Source organism: Staurois parvus, unplaced genomic scaffold, assembly GCF_062004578.1.
Source record: "Staurois parvus isolate SC_StPar_1 unplaced genomic scaffold, SC_StPar_1.0 ptg002600l, whole genome shotgun sequence".
Taxonomy (NCBI): Eukaryota; Metazoa; Chordata; class Amphibia; order Anura; family Ranidae; genus Staurois; species Staurois parvus.
The window spans coordinates 84062-99345 of record NW_028320396.1 but is presented as its reverse complement, the minus strand read 5'-3'; the positions used below and the strand labels follow the sequence as shown (position 1 = coordinate 99345).

Here is a 15284-nt window from a genome sequence, read left to right as displayed (position 1 = left end):
GGCCCCCAAGGTTCTTGGCTATAACTAGGAATGCTACGTGAGTCACTAGCTTTTAAAATTTAAATAGGCTTATCTAAAATGTAATATGGCAAAGAAGTCTATTATCAGGTCTGTAAAATAAGTCACTGACCACCAATGCAAAATGAAAGGAGCAGCAAAGTTGGAAGCCCAATTGGAATTTTGCTATGGGGCCCTGTGATTTGTACTGACACCCAGGTTCACTTTCTGTCCCTATACACCAAAGATCTAAATGTATATGTGAATCCAGATTTATATCTATACTGTCACTGCAGTTATTCTATAAAAAAAAGTCCTTCTGTCCCAGCTGTCTATGATTCAGAGAGATCTTCACTGTTGGGCCACTGGGAGCCACTCAGCTTTTCTTGGAAATGTATACCAGCTGGGCTGCACATGCACAATTACCCATTTGGCCCCATAGGAAGGTCATTGATTACTGGGGTTGATTTACTAAAAGCAAACAGGAAGTTCAATTTGCAACTGAAATTTGCTCAAGAGCCCAGTGACTGTGCTGACTTCCATCATCCGATTGTGTAAAAAAGTTGCTGTTTTTTTTTATTTTTCTTGCACCTGATTGGCTATTCTTTGCAAAGTTCACTTTACAACATTCACCAAGCTCTGGGGCAAATTGCCTTGCAAAGTGAATAATTTATTTGCCTTTAGTAAATCAAACCCGTGGTCTCAATAACCCACAGTGAAGGCCTCCATGGATCATGGGCAGGTATGTGTCAGACTTGAAGGGGTTACTGGGGTAGGACACACATAACATTTTAGGGTTGACTGTATGAAAGTAATGCCATCTTAATCAGAAACTCTTTTTAATAATCAATATCACTGGTTGGCATGGTTGGCAAGGCACTTTACAGAAACATCCTTCAAACTATTAAAATAGATTTCTACAGAGAAATGTATAGACTTTCACTGCTTATCTGCAAGTCACTTTGTTAAACTAAATATAGAAATTGGGAGTTCTGGCTTCACTCTGACTTTACTTGCTGCATACTTGTTCTGGGTCAGTGAGTCAGGAGACAGAGACAGACAGGCAGATAGAATTTTAGACATGTCAATGTTGACCTAAGGTGAACATAAAGTGGACAGACCTTTTTATTCCTTTAAATATGGACACTAGAGGCAATAATAATAAACCAGCATATATACCATAAGAGTAGTCATATAAAACTCACCTCATCGGCCAGCTGGTCTGCACGCCGTTGCATCTCTTCCAGCTCATTGCGCATGTCAGCGTCGTCTGCCATTGTGAATGGATATGTGCTTTGGGGATGGGGAACCTGAAATGTGCAACCTCAGACCTGTAAAGTAACAGATTCCAAATATTAAACTTTTATTAATACATTTTTATACCTTATTTTAAAATCAACAATCATCTTGTGTAGAAACTATCTATAATTGGTAATAAAGCAATGGATAAAGATATACTGTATGTAGGATGTGGTGAACATCTATCATTAAAGTGTGTGTAAATCCTCACCTTATAAAACAACCCATACAGTTTAAAATAGAAATGAAAGGTAAAACATTTTTGTACAGATATAAAAAAGATAATAAACATTTCCCCCCCTTTTTTTTATAAGAGATCACATACCCTTTGTTCTCTCTGCATAAAGCTCTCAGAGAGCTGAGGGTGGAGAAACAGCAGCACACTAATCTTCCCAGTGAATGGCTATGCATGGGGGGGCATATCAGAACAAGTCTGATCATTGGAGGAATGCAGGCTGAGATTCCAGCACAGCTAGAGAACTGACCGCAGTGTTCTCTCATGCCTAGTGTGGTAAGTTTTAGACAGCAACGCAAGGGGACTGGTGGGAACACCAAGGGTTTCACACAAAGGAAGCAATACTAAGAGTGCAACATCTAAACCCCTATTCAATCAGTGCAACACACCCTAAAATAATATGATAGTGCTCTAAATAGTTGCTGCTAAAACACGGTTAGTGACTTCACAACACCTGTACCAAAATGAATAACAATAAAGTGTAGCACAACAAACTAATATCTCCTATAAAAATCAATAAAAAACAATAATTAAAGTCCCATGGAAAAGTCTCTTATAACACCACTGTGCAATGTGTATAAGATAAATCTTCAGTGCCAACCGTGCCACCACCATTAGGTGAAAAACCTTCTCACCTCTCTTTATGACCTCATCAATAGGTCATTATGTGCTCCACATATGGACAGACTTGTGTACACCTTCCGTGGTCCTCCTCCAGCTCCTCTCCTGGTACCACCACACAGAGCTGTAGATAAGGGGGTACCACCAGTCTTCCAGTAGGGGGCCCAGGCCAGCAGGGAGGCCCAGGCAGCTGGGTGAATCGGATGTGGGCAGGGAAGGTGATCAGAACAGCAGAGGGGCATTTACTGGAACTGATCCCCTGTATGGCTCTTTCTGCAGCAGCTGAAAGCTGACTTCTCTCCCTCCCGTCGGATTTCAGCTGCTGCAGAGAGAGCCATACAGGGGATCAGTTCCAGTAATTGCCCCTCATCACTCTTCTTGTGCACCATATGTTTCCCCCTGCTGCCCAGGGCCCCTCACCCCCACAGTGCTGCTGGCTATCCTCCTTTCCTTCCCACCTGCAGCTGCAGGCATTAGGACAATAGGATGGTTCCAGTGAATATGTCACATTTACCAGCCCCTTCCTTTCCAGAATTAACACAAGCGATCGGTACTGATTACTTGCTGTGTTCATTCATAACTGAAGTATAGTAATCTGTGTTGTTTTTTTTTTTGGGGGGGGGGGCTCTGTCAGGTTGGCTGTATGGGGCCTGTATTTTATAACAGCAGCCCTGCCACCAAAGTATACACTCCTCCAGTTGACGCTCTCATATAATATGTATTATGGAAAACAGAAAAGCGGAACCATAGTGCTCTCTATTTATAAAACGATTTATTGGCACCCAGATTAAAAACACTTACAAAACGTAAGAAACAAGCTAGCAAATAATGTATATTTTGTTACATGGCTCACCACCCCACTCTCCCGGATGGTCATCAGTTTAAAGTGTCTAGGGCTCAGCTCCTTCCACCTATACGCTTTACGCCCCAGATTCGGGCTTCCTCAGTAGGCACATGTCAGGAATATGACATGTTGGGTTTACAAATTCTTTAAGGCTGCATTCACACTTGAGCGTTTTGTAGCTCGAAGCTCCAAAAAAGCTCAAACGTAAAAAATAAATTAGTGATATTGGTATTAGAACCCCTCTATATAAAAATATTACAGCTGTCCCTATAAAGTGAAGCAACACAAGAGTATTTTCCCCATTCACACTGTTTTGCTTGCAATGATTTTTATTAAATCTGCAGGAACTATGGCCTGAGAACATTAGATTTTGCCCTATTCACATGGAATGAATTTACACGCAGGTTTGATGGGCAAACAACTATGCAAATTCTTTTATAAATACAATGCTAAACAAAATCTACAAGGTAGTACTGCAACACCTAATGTAGTACACAGTTAGTTGAGAGAAAAATAGTCCTAAACATAATAGATATAAACGGTAAATTTCCCTGTTAAAAAGAAAAAAAACATTATATATATAAAATATCTAAAATAAATTAATAAAAATTTTATATATATATTTTTATATATATATATATATATAACCTGTATACTGTTCAGTGACAAAGAATGTGAACACAGGTGTCTAGCGCAGGCTAATTCTCTTTTTATCAGGCTTGATGTAGTACACAGTTGAAAGAAAAATAGGCCTAAACATAATAAATATAAATGGTAAATTTTCCAGTTAAAAAAAAAAAAACTATATATATATATATATATATATATATATATATAATGCTGTATACTGTTCAGTGACAAAGAACTAGAACACGTGTCTAGCGAAGGCTAATTCTCTTTTATCAGGCTTGATGTACACAATTATTTGAAAGAAAAATAGTCCTAAACATAATAAATATAAATGGTAAATTTTCCTGTAAAAAAAAAAAAAAAAAATATATATATATATATATATAAAATCCTGTATACTGTCCCGTGACAAAGAACGTAAACACAGGTGTCTAGCAAAGGCTAATTCTCTTTTATCAGGCAGTTACCTGCATGAAATTAAAAAGACAAATGGGGAATATTTTTGTAAATATTTGAACAAGAAAAAAAAATAGGTGATGAAGCTGAATGTGCTTGACAGCTGTGCTTAGGGTAAACATTGGTGAACAATGTATGCATGTCTAACTGAAGCTTCTTGACCCGGGGCTGTACGCAGTGCTATGGAGTGTTTATGCTGGATGGACTTGCTCTATAAATAATGCAACCCCTCCGTGTGCTGATAAAAATAACACTTTAATTATATCTCAGTGAAATCTGCTAGCAGTACCTTCATTAATTATGCTGTACAGTGCTTAATGAAATTACCTCTATGCAAGGTTCCGTAATAGTCATGTTCATCAAACATTTTAATAATGTTAGACATAATTTACAGCTGAGCTCCGGGGATTAGACATATCCACCCTTAAAGTGGGCTTCCTCCCGCACTGTAAGGGTTAAATACTTGGTTAACATTCAGTAGGGCTGTTGGAATAAGGTGTATTACTTCCCCTGTCCCTTGTTGCGGTAGGCTCCAGTTCTGTTCTCTTCTACCCAGGAGCAGACTGACAACTCATGGGGCCCCCGGGCAAAAGGGGATCATGGGGCCCCTGTGTCCTCACCCACACTCAAACCACACCCAAAAAAGCCTATGAAAGGTATCAGGGGCATCTCATGGGGCCCCTTACTGACCCCGGGCCCTTGGACAGTGCCCGAGTTTCTGAATGGTCAGTCCGCCCCTGCTTCTACCCAACGCTCCAGGCTGTAGGTGGTACTTCAGCATGCTTGTGTACCATGCAGAGCTATTACCTTGCACTGTGTGTGGAGGAGAGAATTTATTATTTATTTCAGGTACCTATAAAGCGCTGTCAATTCATGCAGCACTTTACATATATGTATTGTACATTCACATCAGTCTCTAACCCTCAAGGGGTGTACAATCTAAGGTCTCTAACTCACATTCATACATACACATACTAGGGCCAATTTAGACAGGAGCCAAATAACCTACCAGCATGTCTTTGAAGTGTGGAAGAAAACCGGAGTTCTCGGAGGAAACCCACACAGGCACAGGGAGAACATGCAAACTCCAGGCAGGTGTTGCCACGGTTGGAATTTGAACCAACACCCCTAGTACTGCCAGGTGGAAGTGCTAACCATTGAGCCGCTGTGCTGCCCCACAATGCAACTGCAGAAGAGAGTGCTTTAGACCAGTGTTTCTCAACCTTTTTTCAGTCAAAGCACCCTTTAAAATTATGGACAGTATTCAGGCACCCCATTCTAAAATGTGAAAACTATTCTAATAGTTGTATATAACGCAGCAACCTCCACATATGTAGGACCCCCATCATCAGAGGTGATTTATTCTTCCAAACGGGCGGACTGACAACTTATGGGGCCCCTGTGTCCTTGCCCAAACTCAAAAAAGCCTATGAAAAAGGTACCAGGGGCATCTCATGGGGCCCCCTACTGACCCAGGGCCCTCGGGCGCTGCCCGAGTTTTCAAATGGTCAGTCCACCCCTGCTTCCAAAGCAAATACACTTTTGCACACTGGTACTGATTAGTATTCCAATGTTTCTCTTCTCCCTCAGTTTTTCTCCATCACTGAGCTAATGTGACCCCGGCACTGACGGAGAGGGGCAGGGGAGGGTCAAACTAGGATGCTGTGCAGGCAGCTGATGTCCTCCTTCTCAGCTGATGATGTCATTGGTTTTCAGGCCACCGCCTAGAAGGTCATAATGGTGCACAATGGAAACCTGTGGCTTTGTGTAACTAAAATGCAGGCTTGTTCCACCCACTGGCTTGTATACAAGTTTTGGGCAATTTTTATACATTTAGCCAAGGCACCCCTGAAGAAACCTCAAGGCACCCTGGTTGAGAAAGGCTGCCTTAGAGAGGCGACAGCACAGGACCCATCACATGTATTGAGGGAGCCAGCTGAGGGATAAGTATTGTGTCCTATACCTGCACTCCTAGAATAAATGAACATTTAACCCTTGCAGCTTGGACACTACAAGGGTAGATGTTCTCAGTTCAGCGTAAAGGTGAATTCACACTAAACAGACAGCTGCCACAGTGCTTTAGCGCTGCAACATCTCTTCGTTGCCAGCTGCTGTAGGGGCCAGTGTGGTGCTCAATTCAGTGTATCACATGACTCCCTTTATGTTTTTTTATACAAACTTTATTTGAATATTACTTTATTTCTGAGTACAGAATGTAGACTTCATTCACGGCAATGAAGAGCAGTGCAATGTGCTGTGTTGCTGTACATTGCCGTGCGATTCAGCACAGTGCATTGTGATAATATGCAGCATGTCTGTGTGCTGCGTTGCAGTGTGAATGGGACACTTAGGAAAACAATTGTTTCCTGTGTGTCCTTGAGGTGACTGATGTTTTACAATGCAGTAAAATGTCTGTCACCTCATATAATGTGAATTAGCTCTTAACCACTTTCCTACCGGGCACTTTCACCGCCTTCCTGCCAAGGACAATTTTCAGCTTTCAGTGTTGTCGCAATTTGAATGACAATTGAGTGGTCATGCAACACTGTATCTATATAAAATTTTTATCATTTTTTCACACAAATAGAGCTTTCTTTTGGTGGTATTTAATCACCACTGGGTTTTTTATTGTTTGCACTATAAGCGAAAAAAAAAGTGAAAATTTTGAAAAAAAAAAGTTTTATTTGTTTCTATTATAAAATTTTGCAAACGGGTAATTTTTCTCCTTCCCTGATGAAGCGGCACTGATAAGCAGCACTGATGGGCACTGATGGGCAGCACTGATAAGGCGGCACTGATGGGCATTGATGAGAAGGCACTGATAATGCTGCACTGATATGCGGCACTCATAGGTGGCAATGATGGGCACTGATAGGTGGCACTGATGGGCACTAATAGGTAGCACTGAACTGCACTGACGGTACTGACTGGCAGCCCTGATAGATGGCACTGACTGGCAGCACTGTTGGGAACTGATGGGCAGAACAGTTGGGCACTGATGGGCAGCACTGTTGGGTACCTTTGGGCAGCACTTCTGGGCACTGATGGGCAGCACTGTTGGGCACTTTTGGGGCTGCACTGATAATCAGGACACTGATAATCAGTGTCCTGATTATAAGTGCAGATGTCCACTTTGACAGTTGCCAGTTACCAGGAGTACTTTCCTCACACTGTGACGAAAGTACTGCCAATAACCAGCAAGTGTATTTACATAGTGGTCAGCTGTGACTGGACACAGCTGATCACATGGTAAAAGGCTACTGTGATTAGCCTTTGAATGAATGACTCTTGGTGTGCTTTGTATCTTTCTTCCAGATCTGTGTGGTAATCCAGTGTGAAATTTTCCCTCTGTGCAGGAGATTCCTATATTAAAGACCGGTCACTGCTGCTCTCTCTCCTTGTGCAGAGTGACTGGTCTTGTATCCGCCCCTCCTATAGTTTTCTGCAGACAGCCTGTAGAGGGTGGGACCTACTGGGCCCCTCCCACAGCTCTGTTCTCTGCACATGGTATATGCAACACAATGATGATATCACTGATACTTTTACAAGGGCACATCTGTGCCTGCAGAGGCATTTGCTGCACACAAAGTGGATTTATTGTATATCCTTTGTGGCTGTTGAGGGATATATTTAGATGAAAGCTTTAGTGCCTGAAGTTCAGCTTTTAGGCTTCGTGCACACTGTGCTTCTTTGGAAGCTTTTTTTGCCTTACAGGAGAAAAGAAGCTAAAAAAATGCTGTAAAACCTGCATTTTAGTCAAGTTTATGCGGGCTTGGCATTAACTGCATTCTATTGACCAGAATATTAATTAATTCTGGCCTTTAGAATGCATTAACAAGTGAACATGCATAAGTGCGCAAATTTGTGTGCATTTGCACATTTTTTCTGGCCAAACACTGCTCTCTGAACGCGCAAGTGATTTTTTTTTCTGCCTCTAAATCTTCTGCAAGTAAACGCCTATGTGTGCATGGACACATAGGCTAACATGGAGGGGCGTTGTTACAGCACAAGCCGATCAGCGGGTCCCAGCCAATGACTGATCATCTGGACCCACTGATCAGCTCCATAATTCACGGAAAAGAGCTCTGTATTGGTAAACAACACAGAGCTCTGTACAATGACAGACAATCTTGCTGTTTTTTTAATCCCAGCAAAGTAGGGAAAAAAACAACATGATCGCTTAGTAAAAGCAGCACATACTACATACATTACACATTGTAGGCACACAGTTAATCCCTTTGATCACCCATAGATGGTAACTGTATTACTGTATTAGTGACACTATTGATGTCAGTGTCAGTCAGTTAGTGTATCCCCCAGCCAGCCTCAGCTAGTGTCCGAGTGCCCGCCACACAACCACCATCCCACTATAACTCACTAATCGCCGCCATTACTAGCATAAGAAAAAATATTCCAGTATATATAACATAGTAGCCGCTAAAGCTTTCACGCAAACCAAATAATATATACTTAATAGGATTTTATTTTTACCAAAGATGTAGCAGAATACGTTTTGGCCTAAATTCATAAAATTTTATTTTTTCAATTTTTTTATTAAATATCTTTTATAGTAGAAATTAAACAATATTGTATTTTTTTTTTTCAAAATTTTTAGCCTTTTTTTATTTATATAATAAAAAATTAAAAACCCAGTGGTGATCAAATGCCACCAAAAGAAAGCTCTATTTGTGTGAAAAAAAATATAATAAATGTCATTTGGGTATAGTGTTGCATGACCACGCAATTGTCAGTTAAAGTAACGCAGTGCTGAATAGCAAAAAATGGCCTGGTCATGTAGGGGGTAAAACCTTTCAGAGGGCAAGTGGATATAAATAACAGCATGTGTATAAGAAAAATAAATTTATCTACAGAATTCTATAATTACATTTATTAATCACTTACAACTTTCAGAGTAAAAGATGTTTCATGATAGTGGCTCTTCTAGGGCCCATTTATTTATTTATTTATTTATCGAGTTTATATAGCGCCAAAGGGTTTGCTCAGCGCTGTACAATAGAGGGGGGACAATACATGAAACAGTACAGTAACATCAAACAGCACACAAGGGGTAAGATTTACAATTTACACAGTTGTATTTTATTACATGCTTTCTGTTGTGCTATAATGCATGTGTCATGGTTCCTGCTAAAAAAAAAAGAAAGGGGTTGATTTACTAAAGACAAATAGACTGCACTCTGCAAGGGATTTTGCTCCAGACCTTAGTAAATGAGGTGACACTTCAGTTTAGAAAGAATATTATTGCTGGCACATGATTGGACAGTTGAAGTCAGCAGCCAGCAGAGCTCCCACCTCATTTACTAAGCTCTACATCAAATGCCCATGCAACAGCACTTGCAAGTGCACAGTCTATTTGTCTTTGGTAAATGAACCCCATAGTGTTTGTTCCCATGTTTTATTTATTTATTTATGGTACTTATATAGCGCCATCAATTTATGCAGCGCTTTACAAATATTGTTCATTCACATCAGTCCCTAACCCTCAAGGGGTGTACATTCTAAGGTCCCTAACTCACATTCATACATACACATACTAGGGACAATTTAGACAAGACCCAATTAACCTACCAGCATGTCTTTGGAGTGTGGGAGGAAACCGGAGTACCTGGAGGAAACCCATACAGGCACACGGAGAACATGCAAACTCCAGGCAGGTGGTGTCGTGGTTGGGATTTGAACCAGTGACCCTAGTACTGCCAGGCGGAAGTGCTAACCATTTACCCACTGTGCTGTTTTTAAAAGAAAGAGGCATATCTGATTTTTTTCTGTGATTTTGTGCATTGGTAGGCCTTATGTAAGTTACTGGCAACATATCACAATGCATATAACATGGAATTTGATGCATTGGCAATATGTATTAACAGGTCTTGGTCAATGGCTGTTAACCCTATCCACTCCAAATTCTAAATTTAAAAACGTATTGAAAACAATTGTCAAAATGCACATAATGCAGAAAGGAAATCTATGTTGAGGCATGATAATGCACCTGCTAAACACTACAAAAAGAAAAATGCACTTCTTTGCACAAGCATAGATCCAAATGGACCCTTAGGGGTTGATTTACTAAAAATGGAGCACTTACAATCTGGTGTAGCAGTGCATGATAGCCAATCAGCTTCTAACTTTGGCTTGTTCAACTAAAGCGGAGCTCCAGTCGTTTTTCTGTTTTTTTAAAAGTCAGCAGCTACAAAAACTGTATCTGCTGACTTTTAATAAGCCCACACTTACCTGTCCCACAATCCAGTGATGTGCTCAACTGAGCAGTCCCTTCTCTCCCTCTTCTCTCCTTGTTGGTGTCGGCAACTCAACTGTGGGCACCCAGATGTGACAGCTTGTGGCTTCACATCTGGGTGCCCATTGTGCTTGCATTAATAGCATTAATGTTGCTGCGTTACATAGAACTTTTAGAATAGTGTTTCAATTTTTAGAATGGGGTGCCTCAAGATTGTCCATAATTTTAAAGGGTGCCTCGGGACTGTCCATAATTTTAAAGGGTGTCTTGACTGAAAAAAGGCTGAGAAACACTGATATATATATATATATATATATATATACAAATATATATATACTGAACAGCAATTTCAAAATTTAGCCAAAAAAAGACATTTCAAGTTCCCTTTAATTTGATACCAATGATATGTTACGCAGCTATAGAAATCCACCCGATACAGCAGGCAATCAACAGTTGATGGCCTTACCTTTCCTTATCACTAACCTATGATAAGGCATGGCTCATGACAACATGCAACATTTAAATATTTCTCCCTTGGTATAGCAGACATTTCAAAAGATTATTACACCATGGTATTCATATGATAAGGCAGACAGCGATTTTGCAAACTACAGTAACTTACAGCGACCTATGAGAAATCATCTTGACAATCCATTTGGCCTCACTGTATATACTTACTTACATACAGTAGGTATAGAAAATAAATGATATGCAGTCCATTTTTACCACTGTTTCAGCTTCAGGGAGAGCAGCAGCAGATTGGTTTGGGGAGGATAAGCTTTCATTCATGCTTTATTTTAGACGGTGTCGTTCAGAGTACTATGCACATTGCAAAGATTAAACAGAATGGAAGCAGAGGATTTATGTGACAACTAATAAAGGATCCGAGATTCTCCGGACCAATCAGCTAAATGACTGCTCCATGTGACCAGCTGGATGACATGATAAGCACTACACTTTTCCAGTCACATGACTCTAAGATTAGAGCCCACACTGTGAAACCCCTCCTGCCTGACAGCCTTTGAGGGGAGAAAAAGCTTGTTCTCATGCTGCTTATCAATGACAGTGACAGCGGATTACCTGCTGCAATTAACCTATTTCTGAATGTGATCTGTAATCAATCATATCCGATTCTTAACAAGCTCTGCTAATACTTACTATGTTGGGATACCGGCCTAGTGCCACTAAATATTATATTAATAGTCATTTGGGATATCCCATCTTTTTTTTTTAAAGAAAGTACATTTTATGTTTTGCGCTGCACAGGTCCGGCGCTAGAGTACTTTGCACCCTAGACAAGACCAGCTACTTGTAAAAATAAAAAATAAATAAACATTTTTTAAAAACAGTAGAAAATATTAAGACAACAAAACATGAAACTGCTACATTTCTTTTGATTTGCAAGTGCCTTATAAGTGCCATAAGATGCCACCAATATTAAAGACAAAATATATATTAACTAAATATAAATTAACTGTATGAACCAATCAGACAGTTAAAAACCTCCAGTGATCAGTAGCCACCAGCCGGCTTGCAGTAAGAGACCAAGTCTGAGAGGAACACTGGAAGGAGCGGCAGCTCAGCTGCTACACTGGCCCCAGACACCTCCTGTCTTTTCTTCATTCCACTCTGCCACTCCTCCACTTAACTGAAGGATCATTCATGATGTGGCGGCATCCCACACGATCAATCAGCATCCACTCCTCTCACCCCGACCATTGTTCGCCCCCCTCCTCCTGTCACCTCTATGACTTGCTATACCCCTAGGCTTGGCTCACCCCTGATGGTTCCTGTTGGGGTGCAGAGTCCAGGCTGAGGCTCTTAGTGAGGACAGGTGGCCTCCCAGCACTACACCGCTTCCCTCTCCTACACATCGGGCCCTGATCATCCTACTAACATAGGGTTAGCCCTGCAACTGTAGCACACCCCTGCCTATTGATTGGCTACAGCTAGAACAAGGCACAGCCAAAGCTGGACACGCTCCATTTGGTCACTAGCCAGCTCCCTCTTACAGCTGGAGGCAGGGACGGACTGACAACTCATGGGGCCCCCGGGCAATAGGGGACCATGGGGCCCCTGTGTCCTTGCCCACACTCAAACCACACCCAAAAAAGCCTATGAAAAAGGTACCAGGGGCATCTCAAGGGGCCCCCTTCTGACCCCGGGCCCTCGAGCAGTGCCTGAGTTCCCAAATGGTCAGTCCGCCCCTGGCTGGAGGATCATGTGTGCCAGCGTGTGTACCGTAGATGTATGGACCGATCCTCCAGTCAGAGACTGTTGACCGCCCGGGGTCCTGGGCTAATGTCATCACTATCTATCCTAGGGGGAGCTGACACTTCACTGCTACATGGAATACTGTCATATATATATATGTATATATATATATATATGTACTAAATGGTCATGTTTGTGGATAGGCCGTGAGACAATTGTACAGAGTAAAGATTCCATTATTCCCTGTATGCAGAGAAATGAAGAATTCATACAAGAGGTCCATAAGCCACACAGACAAATTGCCTGCCTGTGCTGCGCCAAGGCACCCTTCGGTGGCATTGCGACCTAGGCGGCTGCCTAGTTTGCCTAGTGGAAGCTCCGGCCCCGGCACTACATTTCTTGGCCATGGCTGCTGAACTATTTCTGGTGACTTTAGGGCCTCATTCACACTGGCACTGTCAACCCTGTGTTTATATGTATCTAGAAGACATTTCTAAATTCTTATACAATACATTCATATAATGATTTCCAGTGGTTCCATTCAAGCTCAGAATTTGCCTGTGTTTAGGTGCAGTCAGTATAGGTGTGTTTAGAGAAGATAGAATTCTGTGTGCAGAATCCAGTTAGAAACTAAACACAGCTAAGCACATGTGAACGTGGCTAACTGCCTCTAAACACACCTAAATGCAGCTAAATCTGCTTTAAAGCAGGAACATCTAAATGCGAAAAAAAGTGATCTGGGGTGGAGAGACACTGTAATAAAAAAAAAAATCAGCAGATATAAAGTGCAGAGACCTACCCGCACCCGCTTCAAACACCCTGCCATTACGACCCAACCCTGGGCTGTTCTAGCAAGTTTCAATACATACAGTTAATAACCAAGAATTTCTATTGGCCAGTAAGGCAGAAGGTCATAGCTAGGGGCCAATAGGAATGTGTGGGAATGGGAGGTAGCGGTATGCTCCAACACTAACCAGACGTGTCAGATCTTTGGATGTCTTTGGATTCTGCTTGATTCCTAATTCCTGTGCCAATAGCAGAAATTTTAAACTAACACAAGTATGACAAACTGACAAACTAGATCAGTAGAATTTCCATCGAAAACTTTCATTTTTACAATGCTTGTTTGCTTTTCTAAGAGTTTAGTGGGAACAAATCAACAACTGCTTTCAACCCTAATGTGGCAAAAAATTGAAAGTAAATGATGGAAAAAATTTTACAAACTCTTATTTGAACTAACAAAATTCTACTGTGAACAGGGGCGGACTGACCATTTGGAAACTCGGGCACTGCCCGAGGGCCCGGGGTCAGTAGGGGGCCCCATGAGATGCCCCTGGTTCCTTTTTCATAGGCTTTTTTGAGTTTGGGCAAGGACACAGGGGCCCCATGAACTTCTATTGCCCAGGGGGCCCATGAGTTGTCAGTCCGCCCCTGACTGTGAATGTGGCTCCCAGATGTATTACCTCAATGTATCCCAAAATTGAGAATTAGACACACTGGCAATCAAACAATATATCATACGAAATACGTCAAGTCCATGATGGTACCATCGAATACTCTGACGAACAATTTTGCTGAATTTTTAGATGAACATTCAAATGAGATTTTACAGGTGTATGGCTACCTTAAAGTGTTACTAAACCCACAACAGTAAAATCAGTCTGTACATGCGATAAAGCATGCTTGACTCACTGTGGAACCTAAGGGGTTAATCCTCAGCATTGTGTAAAAAGGCTGTTTAATCCTGTCTTCTCCGATCCTCCCCTTCTTCCATGGTCCTCGACTCATCTTCTGAGAACACAGAGTCTTTGGAGTCACTCTGCACATTCTTAGTTTAGTGTGTGTATGTGCTAGAGAGTTTTTTTTTCCTTTGGGAGGGTGCATTTGATCAACACAGGACCAATCAGCGCTATCCAGAAAGAGGGTCAGGAGTTATGCAACCTCATAAGGCAGTCAGAGGAGAATGAAAACTCCTCCTACAAGCTATAACCAGTGCTCAGCTGGACACTGATAGAAGTCACAAGACTGCTATATACTGCTGATGAGAAAAGGTATTTAGCAGTTTATATTTACTAAAATAATTGCACCTCCATGTTCTATGTACTGTGGGAGACTAGATATAGTGAATGCAGGGTCCTGGGTTTAGTAACACTTTAATATGGCATTTCAAGGAAAAAAATCATAGATGGAGGGATGGTAATTTTTTTATTTTTTGAATTAAATACTGTTATGTATACTGATCAGCCTATGTACTGTTGATGCTGTATATAATTTAACATTATGACCCCAATCTCCCACCATAGTCCATTTTAATCAGTGTGTGGTTGTTCCTACTCAAAAAGTTGATTGCTTGATCAAATTCTTTTGAAAGGATATGTTAGAAAATTTCTCTTGATCAGAAGCTGCAGCTGCTGATCAGTGTATACCGACAGCAGTGGGTTCCATTGTCAGAATACAATGTCTGCCAGAGTGGGGGCTCCTCCATCCACCTTGGCTGCACAGAAGAAAAAAAATAACCGTCTATGGCCAACTTTACCATGTATGATGCACATATTACTGTCCTGACTTATACAGAGCACAACAGATATTAAGGTATGGTCACAATGTAATTCCAGATTTCACCAGCAGTTGGCAGTGTAGGTAAAATTGCTGGGTATTGTAATAACTTGGAAGGAGGGTGCCTTTAAGTTGTAAAAACAAAAAAGGACTTCATGGATTGATCCTTCTAATCCTATTTA

The 15284-nt window shown here is 41.3% G+C and overlaps 1 protein-coding gene across 1 annotated transcript in view; it reads right to left on the bottom strand.

The window, feature by feature from the left end:
* The window catches only part of LOC149430601 (synaptosomal-associated protein 25), a 147955-nt gene that overhangs the window by 72481 nt on the left and 60190 nt on the right, over positions 1-15284 (bottom strand). Inside the window, exon 2 of the mRNA XM_089666202.1 lies at positions 1203-1328. Within this exon, the coding sequence (XP_089522328.1) occupies positions 1203-1274 (72 nt within the window). The 5' untranslated portion in view covers positions 1275-1328. The remainder of the gene's footprint in view (positions 1-1202; positions 1329-15284) is intronic.